General features: G+C 38.7%; 1 protein-coding gene across 24 annotated transcripts in view; it reads left to right on the forward strand.

The window, feature by feature from the left end:
• The window catches only part of scrib (scribble planar cell polarity protein), a 117,736-nt gene that overhangs the window by 88,314 nt on the left and 6,178 nt on the right, over positions 1–23,244 (forward strand). For 13 of the 24 annotated variants that reach the window (XM_069501612.1, XM_069501615.1, XM_069501619.1 and 10 more), the window contains 15 exons: positions 1,946–2,030; positions 2,953–3,160; positions 3,585–3,775; positions 4,667–4,778; positions 5,060–5,361; positions 5,883–5,981; positions 7,746–7,994; positions 9,685–9,795; positions 9,891–10,070; positions 12,612–12,770; positions 13,217–13,360; positions 14,887–14,982; positions 15,920–16,003; positions 16,836–16,955; positions 21,539–22,876. In XM_069501612.1, coding sequence (XP_069357713.1) covers positions 1,946–2,030; positions 2,953–3,160; positions 3,585–3,775; positions 4,667–4,778; positions 5,060–5,361; positions 5,883–5,981; positions 7,746–7,994; positions 9,685–9,795; positions 9,891–10,070; positions 12,612–12,770; positions 13,217–13,360; positions 14,887–14,982; positions 15,920–16,003; positions 16,836–16,955; positions 21,539–22,876 — 3,478 coding nt within the window. The remainder of the gene's footprint in view (positions 1–1,945; positions 2,031–2,952; positions 3,161–3,584; positions 3,776–4,666; positions 4,779–5,059; positions 5,362–5,882; positions 5,982–7,745; positions 7,995–9,684; positions 9,796–9,890; positions 10,071–12,611; positions 12,771–13,216; positions 13,361–14,886; positions 14,983–15,919; positions 16,004–16,835; positions 16,956–21,538; positions 22,877–23,244) is intronic. The other 11 variants (XM_069501623.1, XM_069501631.1, XM_069501624.1 and 8 more) reach the window with 7 other exon arrangements.

Below are 23,244 nucleotides of genomic sequence, written 5' to 3' on the forward strand. Positions count from 1 at the left end.
CTCAGAATGAGAAGGTTTGGCCATAATGTACCACGCTGGCCAAGTTCGAATTGGCAGACTTCACACACCTTGAGAACATTATGAAGAACTCTCAGGTGTGCAGGTTTCGTCACGATGTTTTTCTTCACCGTTAAAGCAAGTGATATTTAATTACATACTAAAAACGCAGATAAGTCCGAAAAGTTAGAGGGGCGTGCCCGGGATCGGACCCGCGCCCTCTGTATAGGAGGCGGACGTCTTAATCGCTAGGCTATCACAGGTTTTTTTACCTATACTTCAAGGAAATTTCTAAATATTTTTTTATAAAATATCAAATATTTCGGAACCGGCAGGATTCCAACCTGCGTCTCCGAGTATCGCGCCCGGAGTGCCATCGACCAACAAGGCCACGGGTTGCTTACTGCCAGTGACGAAATTTAACATATTATGTATTTCAATTCTGTACTGAAGCAGGGGAGGGGAGGGGAAGCGATACCCAGGAGAAACGCAGATTCGAATCCTGCCGGTTCCGAAATTTTTGATATGTAATTAAGAATACAATAAAACTTAAAGCTAGCCTTATCTAATTACTATATAAATCATGACCGCGTGGAATGGTGCCAAGAATACTGGCTGCATTTCCGCGCTGGACAGCCAGGCTGATCCGCTGCGCACAAAATGAGCCAGCCCTTCTGTCACCAGTTGAGGCTATTAATCGCGGTGAAATGTCTCGTAAAAAATTTTTAGCACTAAGACTCCATGGCCCCAGGGTCTCCACGGCAAACGGCACAAAAATGTAACTCTCTATAAGAGAGGCATACTTGCGCCGCTTGCCGTTTTCAGCTGTTTCTGCTGCGGCTCCCGGTCTTGATGCTGTCTTCCTGATATGACACGGGGCCAATGTGTCAACGCAAGTTGCGTCCCACATTAGCGCCCGTCCCCGTTCCCAGGGAACCAGCGTCAATCCATCAGGTCTCTTGCCATCATCCCGACTAATCCCTGCCGGCTCAATGAGCGCAGGAATATTTATGGTGGCAAGAGCTCTTTTAATTGTATCGTTAAGAGAGCCATGCCTAAACAGCCTACCTATTAAGAATTATCTACAAGATATTTATATTCATATTCCTTAACTTGACAATAGAGCTTTTATTGACCTTGTTATCATATCTTTTTAATTCTAATAGCCGGATTTGTTAAATTTTATCAATGTGGTGCCATTTATTGATTAATGTTAAAAGTTTAAAGAATGCAGAAAGCGTTTTGGTAAAAGGCTGTCTATCTTTCTGCTCTGACATTTAAGAGATAAGCTGTTAACTAGCGAACCAGCTTTCCATTGAATAAAATTGCCCCACATTTTTGTATAGAATAAAGTTGTGTGTACTTTATAAGTATTTGCTGTCTCTCTGTGCGTCCTATTTTCTTATTGCTGAGGGATGTGAGCCCTTTCCATAACATCATAGTAGAAGTTTTCTCGCAATAGTTATGCGGCGGACTTCCATATCATTTCGTATACGACTCAAATAAGAGTATGATGCGGATCAACAAATCCCTGAAAGGTCGACAACGCATTGGCAGTTCCTCTGGGTCTGCAAATGTTCGACTGAGCGCATAGTGGCCTTTTCTCAAGATGTCCTTTTATGGGTGGCGTGGTAACTGCCTTCTCGTTTGCTAGCTATTTAAAAAAAGTTACCGCCGAGTTTGTGCTGATTCTTCACGGTAGGAAGGGCATTCCGAATCATTGGTTTAAATTCAGTGACTATTTAAAAGCACTTATGAAAGTCTATTTTAATTAAAATCTTTCTATTTGTATTACGAGTACGTACTATCCTTTGAATAGTAGGTACTCGTTGTACATTTTATAGCTGTATAATATACTAGAGCCTAGACGTATCTAGATCACATAAATGTCACCGAGCATAATATTATGCGAGCATGTTTTAATAAAATGATATAATCTTATTTTTAGAACGCACAGCCGCGCGGCGAGCGGGGCGAGCCATCACTCGATATCGAGTACTACAGATACCGTATCAACGTTAGAGAATGGACAGGTGATTAAATTCCTTGTATACTTCTAGTGAAATCCCCTACATTTTGTTTTAGTTGTCAGTTTTGAATAGTTAAGTCATTAGTCACAAAGTTAAAAAGTATGTTGAGTAGTAGAGAAAGAGCCAGCGCATGCCAGACTTTCGTTATTTTATAAAAGCTGAAAGTTTATCTGCGTATTGTCCCCAACACTAGTAGGAACGTTTGTTTGGATCGTGTTGGCTTTGGGAGATAACAAGCAATAAATATGTAAAAAATCTTACGTCAAAGTATAAAGTCTAATTCTTTTATATTCTTACATCTTTATGGCATGTTATCTCCCAAATGATCTAAACAAACGTTCCTCCCTGTGTTGGGGACAATACGCAGATAAAATCTAGCTTTTATAAAATAACGAAGGTCTGGCACGCAGTGGCTCTTAGTCCATAGGTACACTTTAGAGTCAGAGTATCGATCACTCAACGGTTTAGTGGGCGCTGGACTGAAATCCAATGGATCATAGTTTCTAATTCCATCAAGGAAGTGGGCAAGTGGGATCGATAGAGTAGTGTCGTTAGTACCGTATTGTAAAACGAGCACACAAACATTAATTTATAAATATTGAATTGAATTTATTTTTGTCTACATTAGTTTTGCTTTTCTCATTTCGGCTCGTTATTAGCGCCTCGTTCAGCTAACATAGATATAAAGCTATATTTAATCCTAGATTTAAGTTCCCCGAGGGGAAACTAGGACCTTAAAGCCTGGTTGGCTTCTTCGCTCCACGGGGGCTATGATCTTTGTTTAATCATCTGAAACATTGTCTTTGGCGGAATATATTTATTTATTTCTATTTCGTAACTTCCCTAGTGAGCGCCACACTCAGTCGCCAGACTTCCTCATCGCGCCTTCTTTTTAATTTTTTTTTCTATCTAAAACTAATTTCAGGTGCCGTCCGGGCGCGGCCTTCCTACCAAGCCGCTCATCATCAGCAACCAATACGCTCAGGAGTTCGAGCCGGACTTCAAGGAGCAAGTCAACAACCGATCCACGCCTATACCCGTCGTCAGCCACACTCCTTCCCCCACGCAGGGCTCAAAATACCAGCGGTTACAAGCCTCGCCGCCGCCCGCGACACAGCCGTATATACCACCGGGTAAGGGCGTATAATATAACTTGCAATTTGAGTAAGCATAGTGTATAATGTGGCTAGTCACGTGACCCGACGTATATACCTGCAGCGGGTGTAACTATCTCTACAAAAAAAAAATGAGATATTGATTGGCGAAGTACGATTTTGGTCTGGCAGATTTTTAAAAGGTTTTTTTTATTGATTGTTGATAAATGGTAAAATCAACGATAAGCATACTGATAAAGTGTGGTGTTGCATTTTATCTTATCACATAATATCTTAAAGCATGTTTGTGTTTGAACAATATTATGGTAAAAGTATGCATGCCTGTAGAGATATACCAATTACTAGAGTAGCAAATCTCATGCATCGGGCATCAACCATGCTGAAATAATCGAATACACATTGGAAGTAGTGAGTAGTAGTTTGAAGGTTATCTTGTTTTCAGTGTACCAACAAAAAGTGTTAGTCCACACGACGCTGATCCGCGACGGGTCGGGGCTCGGGTTCAGCATAGCGGGCGGGCTAGGCTCGCCGCCCTACCGCGACGACAGCGACGCGATCTACGTGTCGCGCGTGTCGCCGCACGGCGCCGCCGCCAAGGACGGCAAGATGATGGTCGGCGACAAAGTCGTCTCGGTAAGTGATGCCACACGATGGGTTGCGGCGGCTGTGCTGCGTAAAGGCCCCTTCACAATACCTGCGGTTCGACGTCGCACCTCAGTACGATTCTCATGCAAATTCTCACGATAGCTTATAGTACACGACAGGTCGAAATGAACGCCCCGCACACCCGGACAGACCTAACCTGGTGCGGGTGAGTGCGGGTCTGCGGTGCGTCCCCCAGCTTCATACCCCAATTGAAACCTCGACCTGTCGCGGACTGTAGTCGAGTTTTACGATGCGACGTCGCATCGCAAGTATTGTGAACTGCGCTGGTCTTACTTGATCACGTGACTCAAAATGCGGCGCGAGCTGCCGGCGGCTCTTGATCCCCTTCGGTCTCACATGAAAGAGAGAGATGTAAGAAACATGAGTTTAAGCGTTGGAAAGAGAGGCGTTTGTTAAACTTGTGTTGTACTGCTGGATTGCACTTTATTGCGCCGTATAAAGACTCACTATTTGTTTAAACGTCTCTGTGAATGGAGCCTTCTGTACCAGTAAGGTACTATTAAGTATTCTGTGACAGAACTAAGTTTCCTAGCTGCATATCTCCTTTGTTTGCGCGTACACTGTGCTTCATGGTATCTGCGACTATTCCAATGGAAAAGTGCTATTATTAAATTGACCCGTCAAAAACTATCCACAGAATTAAGTTAATATAGCGCTGTCTCTACCTAATCCCATACAAAAACAGAGAGAGCGCTATACTAACTTGATAAGTTAGTATAACGCTCACTTTGTTACGTACCAATACAAATGATAGACAGAGAGCGTTCCGAGGACAGAGTGTAGTGTTACCATTTTTGCAGTGATCCTGCGTAAAATGATAGCACTAGTAGCAATTCGAAAAGTAATTTTCTCTTTCAGATTAACGGTGTCGACATGGAGAATGCTCAACATGAAACCGCTGTGTCAATGCTCACAGGCCATGAACGATTTGTGAGACTTGTCCTGCAGCGGACAATCACATCCGAACAAGGTATTTCCATTAGTAATCATTAAAAACATATTATTTCAAATAGCTTAAGGCTTTCAACGCCTGCTTTACAGGGCTTTTTTAATTTTTTTAAGTTGATGAAAAAATATAACAAATATTATTCTGAAATGAACTAAATTACTTAAACTTCAATAAATTTTCGACTTAGTTTTAAATTCACAATGCGATATTTTTCCTTAGATCAATAAGTATGTTTACCAGTCAAAATATTTTCTTCATACCGAAATAAGACATGATCATAATTTAAACTTGTTCTCGTGTAGGCAATTCGCTCCCGCGCAAGTCTACGTCAGACGAAGTGAGAGAGCACAAGACAAGCCTGCCGAATGTGAACGTCACTCCGACACCGAAACCCACCGCTAACCACGTTCCGCCCCTCGCGGGCAACCACACCGCACCGCGAGTGTCCACGCACGTTGCACCGCAACCACACCCGCAACCACAGCCACAGCCACAACCACAGCCACAACCAATACCAAAACCACATCAAACACAAACCACATTTGCACCAATGACCGCGCCACCGCAGCCCGCTCCGCGGAAGTTGAGTCAAACGAACGGAACGGTAAGGCTTCGATGTAGCTTATCAGTAGTGACGAAAACGTCAAGCTATACCGAGCTTATTTCCTGGAGCTTTTTGAGGGTTTTGTTTTGAAAACTATTGAAGTTATAGTTCCCGGCAGTTAAATAGTCGACGCGCGATACATGCGCGATCTAGCGAGTGCTAGATCGCGCATGTATTGTTTCACGCGCTTGTATACTGTCTACGGACTACTGTCACACTAATGAAGAAGGTGAAAGCGGGGTGTGGCGCGGCGCGTGGGCTATTGTGTTCTGGTCCCTCGCGTCACGCGCCCCACTGACGCCTAAAAAATGCTATGGCGACGCATCTTGCGGTTAACTTCAAGAACGACTATTTAATTGATGCGGACTATACATAAGTAGATACATACATTTTTTAAGTTTTTTAGACGTAGAGTAATTTGTATATTATGCCAGATTGTTGTAATTACGCTAAGCTTGTAATGTAGCGTGCTTGTAATAATGTAGTGCTCGAGTTATTAAAGGTTCGATTGTTGACTTCAGGCGGGCACGAAACCGGCAACTAATAGTACGAGCACGCCTCTAACTCCCGGCGCCAATAAATTGCACGGCTCTAACGACGACGTATTCGACGACATACAGGTAAGACGCGACCTTCCACCGCTGCTGTACAGAATCAGGTGACGGCCACTCGAGCTTAACACGTTCACATCCATCCGCTTCAAATCAAGCTTGTCATTTGATGCGTATTGCATTCTTATCTCACGCCACTATCTTCTGTTGTATTGTCCAAATGATAACGGCTGCGATGGATGTCCAAACCGTTGCGTCTCGAAATAAAGAGCTCATATTTCGGGAACGTAAGGTTACGATATCTGACGCGGTCGTCTTTCGGATGATCTATGCTTATTTCGTTCTATTTCATTTTTATTGTAAGTACTTTAATTGTTTTTTGTTGATAACCGATGTGTGTTAGGGCAGATAGTGCTTTTCCAATGTAGTGAACGATAAAAGCCTCAATAGCTCAACAGTTCGAAAGCTGATTGTGATCTGAAAGTTTACAATTTTGCTCTCTATGTTGTTGGGGTATTGTCGCATCGTCTCACTCACAAACACAAAGTCAGCGCGAAGTTTCAGCTGGAATTTCGGCAAAGCGACAAGTACATTTTGTATGCTTGCATCCACACAGCTGCAAAAACCAACGGAATTTTTACTAGTTGATATCATTCCGATATTATAGGTTGATGTTCCAGCTGGAATTTCCAATCGAGAGAGAGAGAGAGAGTTCTGGGAGCGATGTTGAAAAGCATCGGTAACATCGTGATACGGTCTTGGCGTCGAGCCGGGTAAGGTTTGGAGTACAAGCGGGCGCACATTAGATCCTTATAAAGTCTGTAGACTTTTTATCGTGTCTGTATTGAACCATCGGACAGTTTTAGGTCAAAATCGGGGAAAATAAAATTGCGTGTGGCGGTGGGTGGTTCCTGAATACGTTTTTCTGGTTAATTATGTTGTGTAGAGCATTTGTCCCTTATAATGTTCATTGTTCAGTGTGTCACATCATCACACATCTGTATACAGGTCCACTGCTGGATAGATTTTTTGTAGGGATTTCGACACGCCTTGGCGCCTTGTATCCAGCGGATTCTTGCGACTCGTACGTTATCATTCGTCTTTCTAGTGGGAGGTCTGACTACACTAAACTATCTTGTGTGAGGTCGTTATTCTAGCACCTTACCCCTAACGCTTATCGGTTCTTATAACTATGTACTACACCCATTGCCAATTTAGCTTCGCAACTCGCCTCACAACATCATAGTATAAGACAAAACCACATGGCAAATACATGAGGCAACACCCTTGATTTTAGTGCCTTTAAAATACGTTAAATCCACGTCCTGGTTAGTTTTATATTTATAACCATTTTAAATTATTTGTTCACACTTCACTATTTCATATAAGCTCCCATACTAATCACGCCATTGACGATTAATTAATTATTTATTGCTGTGTTTAGTTGGCAACACCTCTATTAAAGTTTGTTCTGCCGACTTCTCCCAGTCGGTGTGATTATTACCTTTCTGGCGTCTTCAACTCAAGTCTAAGCGTCTACATCGTCTAGCTACAAGAGGGATCTCTTAAGGCTATGCACCCCTACATAGTCGAAATTTCACTGACTGGCTTCTGTTTTCCCCTAGGGTTTTCGCTAGGTATAATATTCGTACTTCCAAAAGAAAAGTGAATAGGCACCTGCTACGCGCGCTCTAACTTAGGTGGCATCATCACCAATTTGGTGTGATTGCAATCCAGCGCAAACCTTATACATATAGCTTAAAAAACTGTCCATGGGAAAAGGTTCCAATGTGCGTCCGGTTGAATGATGCGATGTGAACGTGTTACGCGCAGCCGGCGCGGGCGATGACGAGCGAGGAGTTCCAAGCGCTGATCCCGGCGCACTTCCTGGGCGGGCCACGCGCGCGTTCGCCCGTGGAACGCGGCGTGCGAGTCACCGTGGAACGCGCGCCGCCGCCCGCACTGCCGCCGCCGCCCGCCGCGCTCGGCCGCGTCACCGAGACCATCACCAAGTCCACCTTCACCGAGACGACGGTCACGCGCATTACGGACAACCAGCTCGTCGCGCCGCTCATCATTGAAGTAAGACTCCCATATCGCGCACTCTGCGCTCACGCACTTGCACACGTACGGTGACGTTTTTATATATATTTTAATTAAATAAATAAATTAAAACAATTTATTTTAAAAGCATAACCTAATAAAAACAATGGGTACCCAAATAGATTTTCAAAGAGCCGAGAAAAAATATTTTGGTTCTTTGAAAACCAGGCCACCTAAATTTTTATAATGTTTTAATTTTTGATGATGCAATAGGTAATTCAGGTTGACAAAACCGATAGTAAATGCGTATGAGTTTGAATTAGTGTTGTTGGACGTAATGGACTTAGGTAGTTAGTGTAAATTGTAAGCTCAGCTTAGTTGCTAAATTTTATAGTTGCATCCATATTCGTCGCCATATTTGCTCTATGTGTCAACTATCATGTCAAAAGTACGGTTTACCTTTAGATTAAGGACTAAAATAGTGCTTTTGACATGACAGTTGACATAGAACAAATGTGGTGAGTCTTTTCTCAAAATGTATGCACTATAGTGAGTTTTTGTATCCTCCTGGATATTTCGTTGTGGATCGTGAGCTTAGCAGATGTTCCCCATTACTGATGAGGTGCAATCGAACGTGCAATTCGAAAAAGCTCAAGGCCGAGGTCTCGACGATAGCGGCAGGTGGCAGAGCGGGACGAGATGATACAATAAGTACAGTACGAGGCAGAAAATAATGTACATCAACCTTACATAGGCGTTGTCTCTGTCACTCATAAGAGTGACAGAGACAACGCTCTACAACGCCAAAATCTCATTCTAAAGGTCTATTGTACGCATTTTTTATATGACCCCGTCCTGTCATCCTGTACGGCAATGGGGGCGGATGTTGGGGCGGCGGCACCATAGAAGTTATATATTGCTTATTGTATCATCGCCCCGCTCAATGCTGTCGTCGAGACCGCCGCCTTTCGACCGCTGTCGTATCGTACCGTACGAATAGCATAAAAAAAAAACATCTAGCATTTATAAAAAAGTAAAACATCTAGCAGTTCAATCACTTGCTATCTTATTATCGTTTATTGCATTTTCTGAAAAAATGCTAGGTACCTTGAAAGCACGCCCAAAGTAAAATAATTTGTCAAACCCTTATTAAATCATAAGGTTAATTTTCATTGGACGATAGGATTTTCTTTGGTCGCTACGCCGCATCTCGCGCCTGAATAAGTTTCCTGTAGACCAATGGAGATTACCCAAGTGGCTTATTAATCAAAAGGCAATTTAGACACATGTTTATTTATCTACCATTTTTTGATTATTTATTAAATTTAAGAAGGTCAAATAATGCTAACTAGTTTTCTGCCAAACAAAGACTCAATGAAAAAGAGTCGAAAAATTAGTCCTGGCGAATAGTTTGCATCTTAAACTACTAGTATTTTAATTTGAAATGCATGTCGTGTTTCAATTCTTAAGGAGGAATATGAAAATGTACTTAAAATTAAGTTCTTCTACTTCACTTTGTCTGCTATCATCGTAACTTCACGGAAAACGAGCTTCTTTCCGTGTAAGTTCGATGAATTTATTTCAATTTTTCTCTGCAAAAACTTCATGTAAAAGTCCTATCTTTCACACCAATCAAGTGATTAAGAATGTCAATACGTAGATTATGGCTTATTGGCTGATACTGAAATTTGATAGATTTTTGGTAAACTTAGGGGTTTCTTTGTTACAGGATGTGACATTGGTGAAAGAAGGTGGATCGCTTGGATTTAGTATAATTGGGGGAACAGACCACTCGTGTGTGCCATTCGGTGGTAAAGAACCGGGAATATTTGTATCACATGTAAGTATTTCTGTCTGTGACAGACAGAAATACATAGTTTTGTATTTGTATATATTTCGTACGTTAAAACCTGCAACAATTGTCTGTTTAACCAGATCGTCCCTGGCGGTGTAGCGGCGCGATCAGGCAAGCTTCGTATGGGCGATCGTTTGCTCAAAGTGAACGGACACGAGTTGGTCGGAGCGACGCATCGAGACGCAGTACAGTACCTGCTGCAACCCGGACCCACCCTCACGCTCACCGTGCGACACGACCCGCTGCCGCCAGGCTTCCAGGTCAGTGCGCTACACACACGATCGTGACACAGGATTCGCCATCTTTCATACTCATTCATTACATCATAAACTCCACTTAATCACATAATAATGACAATCGTCATACGGATAGCTATGGTATAAGCAAGTTTAGTCCGCGACTGGTTGAGATGGTAATTGGGGTATGAAGCGGGGAGAAGCCCCGCACACCCGCGCTTGCCCGCACCGGATTAGCGCGGGGGATGTGTGGGTGTGCGGGGCGTTCCGTCCCCGATTGCCATTTTAACCTGTCGCGTACTATACGTGCAATCTGTTTTTCCTTAGCTGATTTAACAGGTAAACAAGTCATTCTTAGTAAATCGTAAACAATCTAGGAAAAACTCACTATGGTGTATACCTAGCCCGAGAAATATACGCGCGTATATAGAAATAGACGCTCTCGCGTCTGTTATGAGAGAGAAAGAGATAAGACTTCGCGATTGAAAGAGGGGTGCTTATCAAATTTTAGGCCGCAGCGCGTGTGTGCTGAATTGCACTTTATTGCATCGTAATAACATCTTTACGGAGTGATCTTTCTATACCTGGAAAGTACTATTAAGTATTCTGGAGGTAGGAAGTTCTTCCCGCGAATTAGCAATGAAACTGCGATAAAACTGAAAAACCTAATATTAGAGCATCTAATGCGCCGTGTAAAGTGCATCGTTTACGCGTTTTTTCAAGAAGTTTATTTATTTTTTAAGTGAGCTAAGGGAAAATAGTATTGTGATTTGTATTAGGAAAAGTAGTTATCCAATTGGTTAACGATGTCAATAAATCGGTTGGATTTAATTTTTAAAAGCTTGATTACAAATAAATGTTTTCCAGTAGACCAATAAATCAAGTGTGTAACTGTACTGTCCTTTTTATTTAAATTAAAAAAGGAAAAGATGCTGATTGCTGTGACATTTGAAAATAATAAAACGAAATGTAATGTTATATTAGTTTAGTTTAATGTTGGGAGTCTATCGATTCATTAATTATTTATTTATTGTATTTGTAAAACACACATTGAAAAACCTAATACAAAGTTTTATTTTTTTGGATTTGGCGATCCTGTGTCATGCAGTAAGTTATTATAAACACGATTGATTGCAAGGAGTGATAAAAGGCTTTTATATTTTGTGACCTTAAACCGTTCCATTGCAACTAAAGTTAATTTGAATGTAATTTCATTCATATAATATAAGTATCTCGTCTAAAATTGCCACATAATAATATGCATGATTGCAAGTTATCAGATTTGAGAAACGGAGATAATAACTGATTACGGTTGAGTATGTAAAGTAGACATAATACTAACGCTTGCGTAGTTTTTGCCAACATAAAAGTAATATATGCGTAGTGCTTAACACCGAGGTCCTTAGAAGGGAATAAGCCATCGAATTCTCTGTGCTGCGAAGTCTGTCGCTTCATACTTGTAAAATATGTATTGGAGTTAAGCTTGTTAATTTAGAAATGAATATTGTTATAATGTTAATTTGTTTTTATAAAGAGCAAAACCTTATTTTGTTCCACACGTGCATACTTCGGCCAACACAACACAAATTCAGGGTCTCGTTCAAGTTGAGATTGTTAACGCAACTGTAAGTGTGATCGTCACCTGACGAACTCGAAATTCTGTGTGTTTATCAGATTATTTTATGTGAAAATTCCCCCTTTCCAGAGCATTGTGTGCTCCACAAATACCGTATTATGCTTCGTCCTTTTAGACTGACTATTATCCCCACAATATGCTAAATTGTACTGTGTTAAAATTTAGCTTTAGGTTCTGGACCCTTTCAAAGCTTTAGAGTTTAGACTATAAAGACCTTCTTATTATTTGATTCTCTGTTGAGACCTGCAATTCCTTGGCGATGATTAGATTCCTTGTACATTATATTTTTTTGGTGTGCAAATGTGAGTATCGATGTCAAAAATGCATGCTCGTTTTGGCTTTGCATGAGCGTTAATGTGTGTTTTTGGTGATTTAGATATTCTACTTATGTAAAATGATTAATATTAAAAAATTTCAGTCTCGCTCTCATATCATTTATGTTTGGGTGGGTCTAGTTTTTACAAACACAACAAAAGCCGTAATTAAATCGGTCTTAGAGAATAAAACGTGTTTCTGTGCGTGTTCACGACTCATGCCAACTCGCGGGTCCGATGGAATGCGCTCGCGAAATATGAAACATATAAAGTAGTAATCATCGGAGCGAGACCAATAATTAATCTATGGTAGTAATGTTCACGTACAACTGTGCATGACGTTCAATGCAAAAGTTGACGCGTCCGGCAATGTGCTTGAGCTTTTGATGTGAACAGGGTATAGACACAGTGTCTAATTATAATTATTGTTACAAGTCTGTATTTTTTTTTTTTTTTTTAAATAAATATTTAACTAATATTAATACACGCAAGATAAAGTATTTTCTCGCTTCGCCCATATTTTATGAGATCGTGATTCAGCGAGATGTTTTGATATGATCAATAAAATATATACCGTTCTATCCATAATTATAACATTTTCTCTCTATTTCACAGGATCTCACAATAATAAAGCAAGAGGGCGAAAAGCTGGGGATGCATATAAAGGGTGGTCTCAACGGTCAACGCGGGAACCCGAACGACCCCAACGATGAAGGAGTTTTTATATCCAAGATCAATAGCGGAGGTGCGGCAAGAAGGGACGGCAGGCTGAAGGTAATCTATTCACAACCCTAAGGATAATAGAGTTTCTTCGATCTTGTACTTTTCAGTAAGAGCATTTATTAGAATTCCTTAGGAGATTCAATCCCAATGGTAAAGATCTTAAAGATCCAAGTTTTAGTAAAGTAAGATTCATGTTACAAATATTACACAATCAAAAATAAATCGACCAAACGTAATTATTTGTTGATGTGATTTATTATATTCTAATTAGAATAATTTTAAATCCCACTAAACACTGGTCCCTGATATTGTGAAAATATTTCATTCTTAGCTGCTCTTCTTTGAAGAGTCTGCTTTGTGTATCAGTAATAAAGTCTTCATTTTGTCAAAAGAGCCACAAGTTGACCTGATACATGATGTTTTTTGGTCTTGTATAAGATAATAGCGTACCTTTTTATTCTTTAGAAAGTAATTAAATAATGAAATAAATCTTCTAGGTCGGGATGCGTCTCTTAGAAGTGAATGGCGTTTCGCTATTAGGCGCAACTCACAACGAAGCGGTGAACGCATTGCGCTCAGCCACGAACGCACCTTTACATTTAATCGTGTGTCACGGCTACTCAAGACCTGAAAAATACACTGTAAGTATTGTACAAGTTAGGTTAACAATAGGAATTTTCATAGTGTGTGAATGCAACGTATACTTGTTCTGTACGCTTAATACCGTTAGTATATGAGGTTAGGTACGCGGTGTTTGTGCGCATCGAAAGAGAACTCTGCACTTTATTTCAATAGTATTCGATATTTGGTACATACTGTGTTCATATGTAGCAAGGAATCCTAGAATACATATATTTAGTTCTATAAAAAACAAAGTGTTTAATAAAGTCTTGTTGCACCAATATTAAGTATCACACGGATAGGTGGCTTAATTAGAGTAATTTTGATTAGCGTTTGAGTTTCTACTGACTGATATACAAACTGTATGTTACATTGCTTTCGACTGTATGCAAGCATACACGTGGCAGAAAATAATGTACATCGACCTTTAGAAGGAGATAACGGATTTGTAGAGCATTGTTTTGCATTTGTGTTGAGCACAAAACGTCATATAGGTATGAGTGACAGAGAAAATGCTCTACAAAGCCAAAATGTCATTCTAAAAGCCGATGTACATTATTTACTGCTGCGTACTGTACTTTGATTGAAAAACACTGAAGTGTGAAAGTCAGCGCATATCTGAGGTTAAATTTTTTTTCAAAGTAACTCTACGGGCTTTTTCAATATCTTTTTTGCATGCAGTTTCTGTTTTAAGTAAATGCAATAATCGCAGCCCACATTTATGAAACTGGTATTGGCGGAGTTGGATGAAGGGATGTAGAACTGTTGTGACTTGTGAGTGATACTCATAATAATAGGGTCTTAAACTGTAGTCATAAAATGATGTGATTTTTTGTGTAGTGGTAGTTTATAGGGCTAGAATTCATTATTAAAGAGAATAATTCAAAAAATCATAATTTTTATAAATTTTTAACAATTATTATTAACGTCACCGCTGTACGAAAAGCGAATAATGATGTCACAATGAGTAAACGCCAAATATTAAAAAAAATTAACATAAGAAATATTTTCCAGCCGAAATTACTCTAGTTTTATGTTAAAATATTTAAAACTATTTGTCGTTTACGCATAGTAACGTCATTTAACTCCTAAGGGTGTGAAACTGGGGTTGGAATTTGCATAGTCCACACGAACGAGACTTCGTTCGCGTGGACTATGCAAATTCCAACGAATGGTCAGTAGCGAGCATAAGCTAGTTAAAATAAGTTCAATAAACAAATTAAATTCCAGTATAACGGTTATAGTATAATTTCAACAGCCAAAAGTTATATTAAAAACTCCAGATACGTAAAGCTCATAAATTCGTATTTTAAAAATTGAAAACAAATTCGTACGCTTATGTGTGTGACACGAATGCGCGAAACGGAACAGACCAAATAGTTATTTTGGCGCGGTCTTTACGCACCTTTGGATGAAACGACACCTACGAGCATGCTTCAAAACATGCAGGTCATAGAAGTCGTTATAAGCACTAAAGGCAAACTGTCCAACTAAGCCAATGACCAGAGTAGTAGCACGCGAGTATAACACACGCATGTTGGAACAGACCGGCAGCGAGAGCGGGACAGCGGACACGGGCGGCTCCCTCTCTCACTCCACATCGAGCCTGGACCGAGACGACACGTTGCATCAACACCAACAGGTTTTAGATTGAAACTGCTTGTACACATTTTTTTGGTAGCAGCTGTCTCTAGGGAAACCTATAGTCCGCGATCGGTTGAGATGGCAATCGGCGTAAGAACGCCCCGTACACCCGCAAAACCCCCGCGCTAACCCGGTGCGGGCGAGTGCGGACGACGTGCGGGTGTGCGGGTTTGCCATCTCAACCTGTCGCGTACTATAGAATTGAGAGTTTCTAAATAACATTCGTCAATGATATTGTAATATAATACTATGTAAAAAAGAGTAAATATGCTACGTACGGACGTCGGAGTCAAAGTGGAGCTCTATTTTTTCTACTCTGGTGCGTTTTGTATCTTCTGTCTTACTCATCAGTCATCACTGAGTACTAATTTTATACGCATAAAATTATGAATGTGACATGTCTGGTATAATGTCATTGGCATCCATACAGACTTTTATAATAAACGTTGCTGTAACCATTTTTGTAATATGTTTGAATTACAATAACACTTATTGATAGACTAATACAATTATTGTCCAAATCGTGCCCGCGTTGAACTGTGTCAAGTTGCAATTCCATATTAAACAGCCAGGCTGATACTTTGAGCAAAAATGAGTTTATAGATGAGACAATTAACCATCCACAATTTTTCATTTTAAATTGTATGTAACACAACAACCAAATAACGGGGTTTCTGGTACCGACAGGTCGATGCGGGTCGGTACCGGTGCGGGTAAAATAGCCCCATAGAGATAGGTAATAACAACTAACAATAAGGTATAAAATAACATAAGGCTATTTTACCCCCACCGAGTGGCACCGACTCACGTCGACCTGTTGATCCAGTATCTTATATAACCTGCTTCTTTATGCAAGCATCAAAAAGCAGGAATGATGGTTTTTTTGCATATGTGTTAGATAGTTCCAAACAAGCCACGATATTTTTCTTACACAGGAGCAGCATATGCGACAGGACTTAGTAGAATTTGAACATGAAAAGCAAGTTGCTGAAATGAGAGAAAAAACCACTCCAGAGAAGGTATTATTTAAATGTTATCATTTGATTTTCTTACATTGATTTACAACACTGTTCTTCACTTATAATGACAAAGCTAAACTACTACGTCAAAATAGTAACTATAATTACTCTGGTATAGATTGAAATTCAAAACCTAAACAAATTAAAATGTCTATTATGTTTATCCGTGCTTTCTGCTTTTTTGAGACAATTTTCAATATCAAATGTCAATGGAATTTAGATATATTTTAGTTGTCCCCTTTAAATCTATATTTGGTTGAATGTGGTTCAGAGCAAAGCCTGCTCGCCCCGTCTCCACACAGTTTTGTCTATCCAACTTATTCTTAAGCTTCTTGTTAAGTGTGAAGCCAAAAGAGTTCTGGCGTAACCCATTAAAAAACTTAACACCCTTCGGCCCCTTGTCAACGCAGTCAAAAGACATAATTTTTAGTTATTTTATTTCACTATATCGACGAGGACAGAGTACAGCGACATCGGGAAGAATTTTTAATAATTCCATTCAACTAGTTGATGCCTGCGACTTCCATCCGGGTGGATTTAGGATTTATAAAAATCCTGTGGAACTTTTTAATTTTCTGGGATAAAAAGTAGCATATGTCTGTCTCTGGGTTGCCAGCTATATCTGTACCAAATTTCGTCAAAATCAGTCATGACTAGGTAACAGACAGAGAGACACACTAACGGAGACAGCGGTAATCTTCTTTATTCTTTAGAAGACGGAAAAATCAAAACGGGCACATATGGTTTGTTTCACTTTTTGACATTTAGATCCTCATACACCTTCGGAAGTTTGCCAAAAGTAACGTTAGTATAACAAATATACATTTGTCAGGTATTGGACATCGTGCACGCGGTAGAATGTATCGCTTTGGACCCCGCGCCGCCCACCTCGCCAGAGCCACAGCACAAGACGACCACCGTCGTCATGTCCAAACACACCCTGCAACCTCAGGTACGAGCCTCGTAATAAACTCCCACGCTAAATATATCCAACTACCTCCCTTTACGCTAGACCGCTAATTAATCTATTCTTATTATTGAAAAGCTAAATAGATATAAATATGGACTGCACTTAGAATGCAATCCAACTGTAAAATTGCAGTTTGGGTAGTGTTGCATTTCACATAAATGTTTCGGAATTACCGATCGAAGCACGCGATGTGAACTGAAATAAAACTGCATCCAAAACTACAATTTTTGCATTTAGCTTGCAATCCAAATTCAGTCCGTCTGTATAGACTTCAAGTAATGTTTATTAATTCTGCGTGCAATAAATTGCTATACATTTGAAAATTAAGCTATAGACATTCTACTGGCTTGCACAAAATGATTATACTCATATTATGATATTTTCAATAATGAATGAATAGAAATGTAAAAACACTTTTATAGATACCAAAACTTATTGTTTATAATTTAAAATGACAAATGAATATCGCTAAGTAAAATGTATTACAGAAGTAGATTGATGAAGTATAGTGCATGATATTATTGAGTGCAGATTTGTAGCAAAGCGTAAAATACTTTTGATAACGAGTTAAGGTTTTCTTAACCAATTTGCAAGTTTTCTTCTGCACGTCGGGTTTTCTTGATAGCATGCACCCTGTATTATATAGCTTGCATGAAAATATTTTTCCTATTTCGAATATAGTACGTAATTTACGTATACTTTGATTTATATTTAATATATCTTCCAAAATAAATGTTGTTTACTGATATAATATATTTTGTCAAGCGGGAAGGGGTACTATATACTTAGTTCTTTGATTGGATTTTATTTAGACTTTGGTATGATTTCGTTTTTAGATCCTATAAAATATTTCTATCCGTAGTGACTGCTACGAGTATGTAACGTAGCTAAAATACTGCATGATATCCTTCAGCTCAAGTACGTGTAAAAAGTACTCAAAATTGTAATGGAACTTTACGATGTACCCTCCTTTTGAACTTCAACTTCATAGCATAAGTATATTTAAATGATTATTCCTAGCTTATATCGATGTCGTTATGTGTTAGAAAAATAGTTGCCACTAATGAGATGAATGAAATTATAAAAGTCGAGTCAAATATACTGACAATACGTATTACGTCCATTGCAGAAAGCATACCCTGACGGAATGGAAGGCAACACATAGTACAGCAATTATACATCTGTCCAATTAGTGTATATAGATATATGCGAGATGAACGGATATTTTAACTAATTATCATAATATTGTTATAAATATAATCTATATACATATTATATATACTTTTTAAATACGCGTATGACTAAAAATTTTGATTGGTCTATTCCAGCTTTTTCTTACGAGTAATTAACTACAAGACAAACTTCTTACGCAAAATAAGATCAAACGAAATTTGTTAGTTTTTAAAGAATTTCGATTAATACCTATTGGGTATACAAAATATTTATCTGTGTTGTGTTTTATGTATTATTATTTATTGTAATTTATTTATTAACAAAATGAATTTGTTTAAAATCGTAATTAGATTCTTATTATATAAGTTTGTGTGTTTAATTCGTCAAAAAATTTGACGACAGGGAATTGTTAACCAAGCAACCTTTAGAAAAAAATGTCTGATTGCTATACAGAGGTTGGCATTTTCTTTTTTCTCTTTTGGGGCTGTGCACCTCCTCGGGTCCCTGTATCACGTCGACCATCTACAATCCATTGTGATGGTCGAAGCCACTGGCATTTAAAGAAATGTGTATAAAAGTGAACTTTTATCCAATTATTAAAAATTATATTTAGCTATTTAATATATTGTCGAGTTCGCTAGCGGTAGACTTAACTATGGCACTTACAATTTATAAAAAATATTCCGTATTCAAGTATGTTATGATTACTAACTACAAGTGAGTTGACAAGAGCTGATACGTTTACAGTGCTCACACAAAAACAATTTTACTATACAGCGTGTTTAAAAAAACCTATTCATTATTATTATGCTTATGAGGTAGCGCCCAAGCTGTTATCGACGCACTGCGTGTTACAACTTTTTGTAATTTAAAAATCTGTTAGTTAAGTGGGTTGAGCATAAAATAAAATAAAATAAAAACATCGCAAACAACTCGCTGAACACCTCTTTTACCTGTCGCTCGCGACGTTAAATAGTATGAATCTTTGATAACAAAAATAACTTTCATCACTTTTGTTATTGTGAATTGGAAATTATGCATAAATTATGCATCCATTTATACACTATTTCACGAGATTGTTGTCATGTTTTGCCAATCCGATTTTTTCCGCAAAAAAAAACATAATACAATCTCAAAATAAAACAAAATCGATTGACTGATAGTATCACGCTGTAACGCTTGTCCGCGTGCGAATTTCATGATGCGTATGCAGTGCTACCATAATGCTTTGCATTTCATAGACACAAGCGCAATGTGTGGATGTGGAACGTGCCAGCTTTTGCTATGGTCCAAACTCACAAGTACGCTTCTCTGAGCGACGCGGCAGCGCCTTGCTCCATACAAACTCATATAAACTATATTTGCGGCGCCGCGCCGCGTCGTTGAAGTGCGCTTTGTTCCATATAAACTCATATAAATTATATTAGACGTGCCGCGTCGCATCGCACAGTGCAACGTAAGTGCGTTTGGGCCATTAACCACGTCTGTATGCTGTACATTTTTGATACAACTTTTATTTTATGACTGATGCAAAGGTTTATAGGTAAAAGGAAAAAATTGTATTAAGATTACTACTAAGTATTAATATTCTTAAAGATAAATAATATTTTGGTGGTTTTCAATTATATGAAGTTTATTAAATAAGTACTTACTCAATTTTATGTAGCACTGGACGTGTTTTTGATTCCTATTATAATTGTTTCCTAACACGTTACATGGACCTACTTTACCAGTATACTATGTAATCAACTGATCATATATTTACAGATGATAATCATAGAGGTAATAATAAACTTACATGACCAATATTGTGTAATAGTCAGCGTTTAGAAATATATACAACGGTTTTATTAATCCTGTAGTCACTTGTACTCAGTATGCCTTTTGGATACCATTTTGTACTTCTAGTATTTCAACTTTTATTTATTAAAACTTAAGGAGTTTTTTTACATCATAAATCAGTTCAAGTACCTTTGTATCGGCTGTCCCGAAAATAATTAAAAAGAGAGAAAATACAAGTGTCTGTGGTTACATCTTAGAATTTTTATAATATAAAATACTATTGATTTGTAACATGAACTGAACCTTTTACGATAATAATACCATAGCTTGATTTTTAATAAAATATTTAAAGATCAAGAAAAGTAAATTCGTTTTTGTGTATCCAAAATAGATCTGAAAATGTTTTAGTTTGAACTGAATCTAAGACTTAAACCCGAATGACTGTGTAATTGTTCTTGCCTTCATTGTACGAAATTGTGTCAAATAATAATTATTGTAACAACATGACAAAACTTCATTTGAGATTAGATCTTGGCACTTGACTGATAGATAGATAACAAAAATGCTTGCAATGAGTAAATCTATATACTTCGTGATTAATTATTATTGCTCCGGGGTGTAATAAGAATAATAATACATACTTATTGTACCTCGGACCGACTGTAGTATATCGATTTATTAATGGACCACGTATTTCAAGTAATTTGTAAAGGAATCTAATAACATTTTGATGAAAAACTATTTGCAAAACATTGTTCCTCGCCATGAGATTTTTTTGTAATTATAATTACAAAGTATCACAGATATGACATTGAATTGCCAGATAGGTCAGTTTTTTTACACATTACATTAATCCAAGCATTGTAAAATGTGTGTTATTTTCGCATATAATAATGTCCTTTTTACAGTACTTTATTTTATTCCATTACTCTTTTATTTTACTAACGAATAAACTGGATAATTTCTTTTATATTATGTACTGATGCCCGCAATTTCGTCCATATGGATTAAGGTTTTAAAAACCAGTGAAAATTCTTTTATTTTCTGGGAGAAAAAATATCCTATCATAGACTCATCAAGATCAGCTTAGAGCAGTTGAGCTCTAAAAAAGTACCAAAGCGACAGTATTACTTTCGCATTTATATGTATTACTATGAATAACACAATAAAAGTTTGAAAACTTTGCCAAAATAACTGCCAATTATTTTGAAAGTTGATAAAATCTTTGTGTAATATAAATTCATCGTCACCTTTACTTTGTATACAAAATTATTCTAATTGAAGTTATATTTAGTGTTGAATTGAAATACACGTTGTTCACAAAAATTGGAGTTTTTCTGTATCGATGTAAAATTTTTGTTAGCATAAATCATAACATTTATTTTGGAAGATTTAGTTCGTTGCTTAATTAGTATGTTGATTTGCCTTTTAATTATTTCAGTCGCATTTTTTTAAATATGCAATTTTCTTGCAAGTTGCTTTTACGATTTGTAAAGACTTTTTTTTTTTGGAAATGATACAAAAAGTATTATCTATAAGCACAAGCCACAGTAACACTTACTATAAAGTAGCGTAATAAACATCGCAGTACAATATGTTGATTTGGTTAGTCGTCTAGTTCGCAAGCGGCGCCACCGTCGCCACTAGCGGTGTTCACACAACAGAAAGTGAAGACGCCGTCGCCTCAGCCCGCCGCCGAGCCCGAGGCGCCGGCCTCGGAGGGCACCCCCGTGGACCCGCCGCACCCCGCCCCATCACCTCACCCCGCCAAACAGAAACCTCAAGTGCCTCGCAAACCGCAAACGAAGCGAGTTAGTTTCACTTCGGAACCCTACGATGTATACGAACCGACATGGGCGACGAACGACCTGCCCACCCCTCGAATCATATCGCATGGAATGCATGACGAAATCGCGGAGGAATCTCCTAATACTAACGATGCATGCCAGGGACATAGCTCTTTACTAATACGAAATCGACCCAAAAATATAGAGCTGTCAGAAGCCAAATCGAGTCTAGTACGCCCTGACGAATTTATCATCCCTCCTCCGCCTCTGTTTGCGGCGAAAGTAAGTCAAAGTCACTTAATTCATGAAAAGGCACGAGAGCTAGATGATCCCGTAATCACAGTTGTTCCCGAGCGCGTAGTACTCCCGCTACCTAACGTGGCTGAAACAACTATGCAGTCCTCTAATTCCACCAATTCTCCGGAAACAGAATACCCCCCATCTGTTAATTACCAAGCTTACCCGAATGTAGAGTCTACATTGAAATTAGACTCAGATCCTTTTCGAACTGTTATATTTTCAGAAGTGCCTTCATCGCAAGTCTTCCGAGATGAGCTTCCATTTAATGATAATGATGAATACAACGAATTATCAGCCAGTCCCATAGGAGAACCCAATCCGCCCGCATTACTGCATGCTCACTATAAAACTCTTCCCACTGTTTCGCATATTCCCAACTCGCCATGCTATTTACATCCCGATAGGAGTAATTTCGAAGATATCCATGTCTCTTTGCGAGATTTAAGGAGCAGTAGCCTAGCTTCTAACATGGTACATTCTACGACATATCCGCCCAGCAACCCTTATCCATCTCTTACGACGGTCGCTGGAACATTTAACCCATATACATGCACTCTTCCAGTTCGTGTATCAAACGACATGTCTTATGCCACTTGTATACCGCCAGTTTCACCTTCATTAATTAGTTCTGTAGGAAAAGATATAAATGCCAACGTCACACAATCTATTCCAATTAAAGCGGGAGATGCGCCTAAAAATGTTCAATCAGAAAGAAGAGTGCGTTTTGGCGAAGTGATGACTGCGCCTGAATTCGATAGTTTTTCAAACGATTCGGCGTCAATGGGAGAAGAAAGCACTTCGCCCGCGCCCGCCTTGAAACCCGCATGGAGCAGCAATATCAAATCCTTCGCCATCGGCGAGGTAATCATTATTTACGGCATCTTGCCCTCACAACACACGGCTTCTTTTGATTGTGTTCGTCGACTACTCGCCCAGAACTTACTAAAACACAAACGACTGTTTCATTGTTCCATATCCCATTGTTTTATCTCGTGTCGTCATTAACTTGCATTTTATTATATTTTGCATGTTACCATTTATATTTACTTTCTTAACATTGGTTATATTGCATTTTAGTACTTTCATCGATCAATCGATTAACTATTGACTGCATGGGTGTTTTTTAGCCTGGAGGTGGGATTCATGTACATAATATGTATGCTTTTTATCTTATTTATCATAATATTATCATTTCACTATAATACCTATTTCTATTGTTTAGTTAGAAT

Source organism: Maniola hyperantus, chromosome 10 (assembly GCF_902806685.2).
Source record: "Maniola hyperantus chromosome 10, iAphHyp1.2, whole genome shotgun sequence".
Lineage (NCBI taxonomy): Eukaryota > Metazoa > Arthropoda > Insecta > Lepidoptera > Nymphalidae > Maniola > Maniola hyperantus.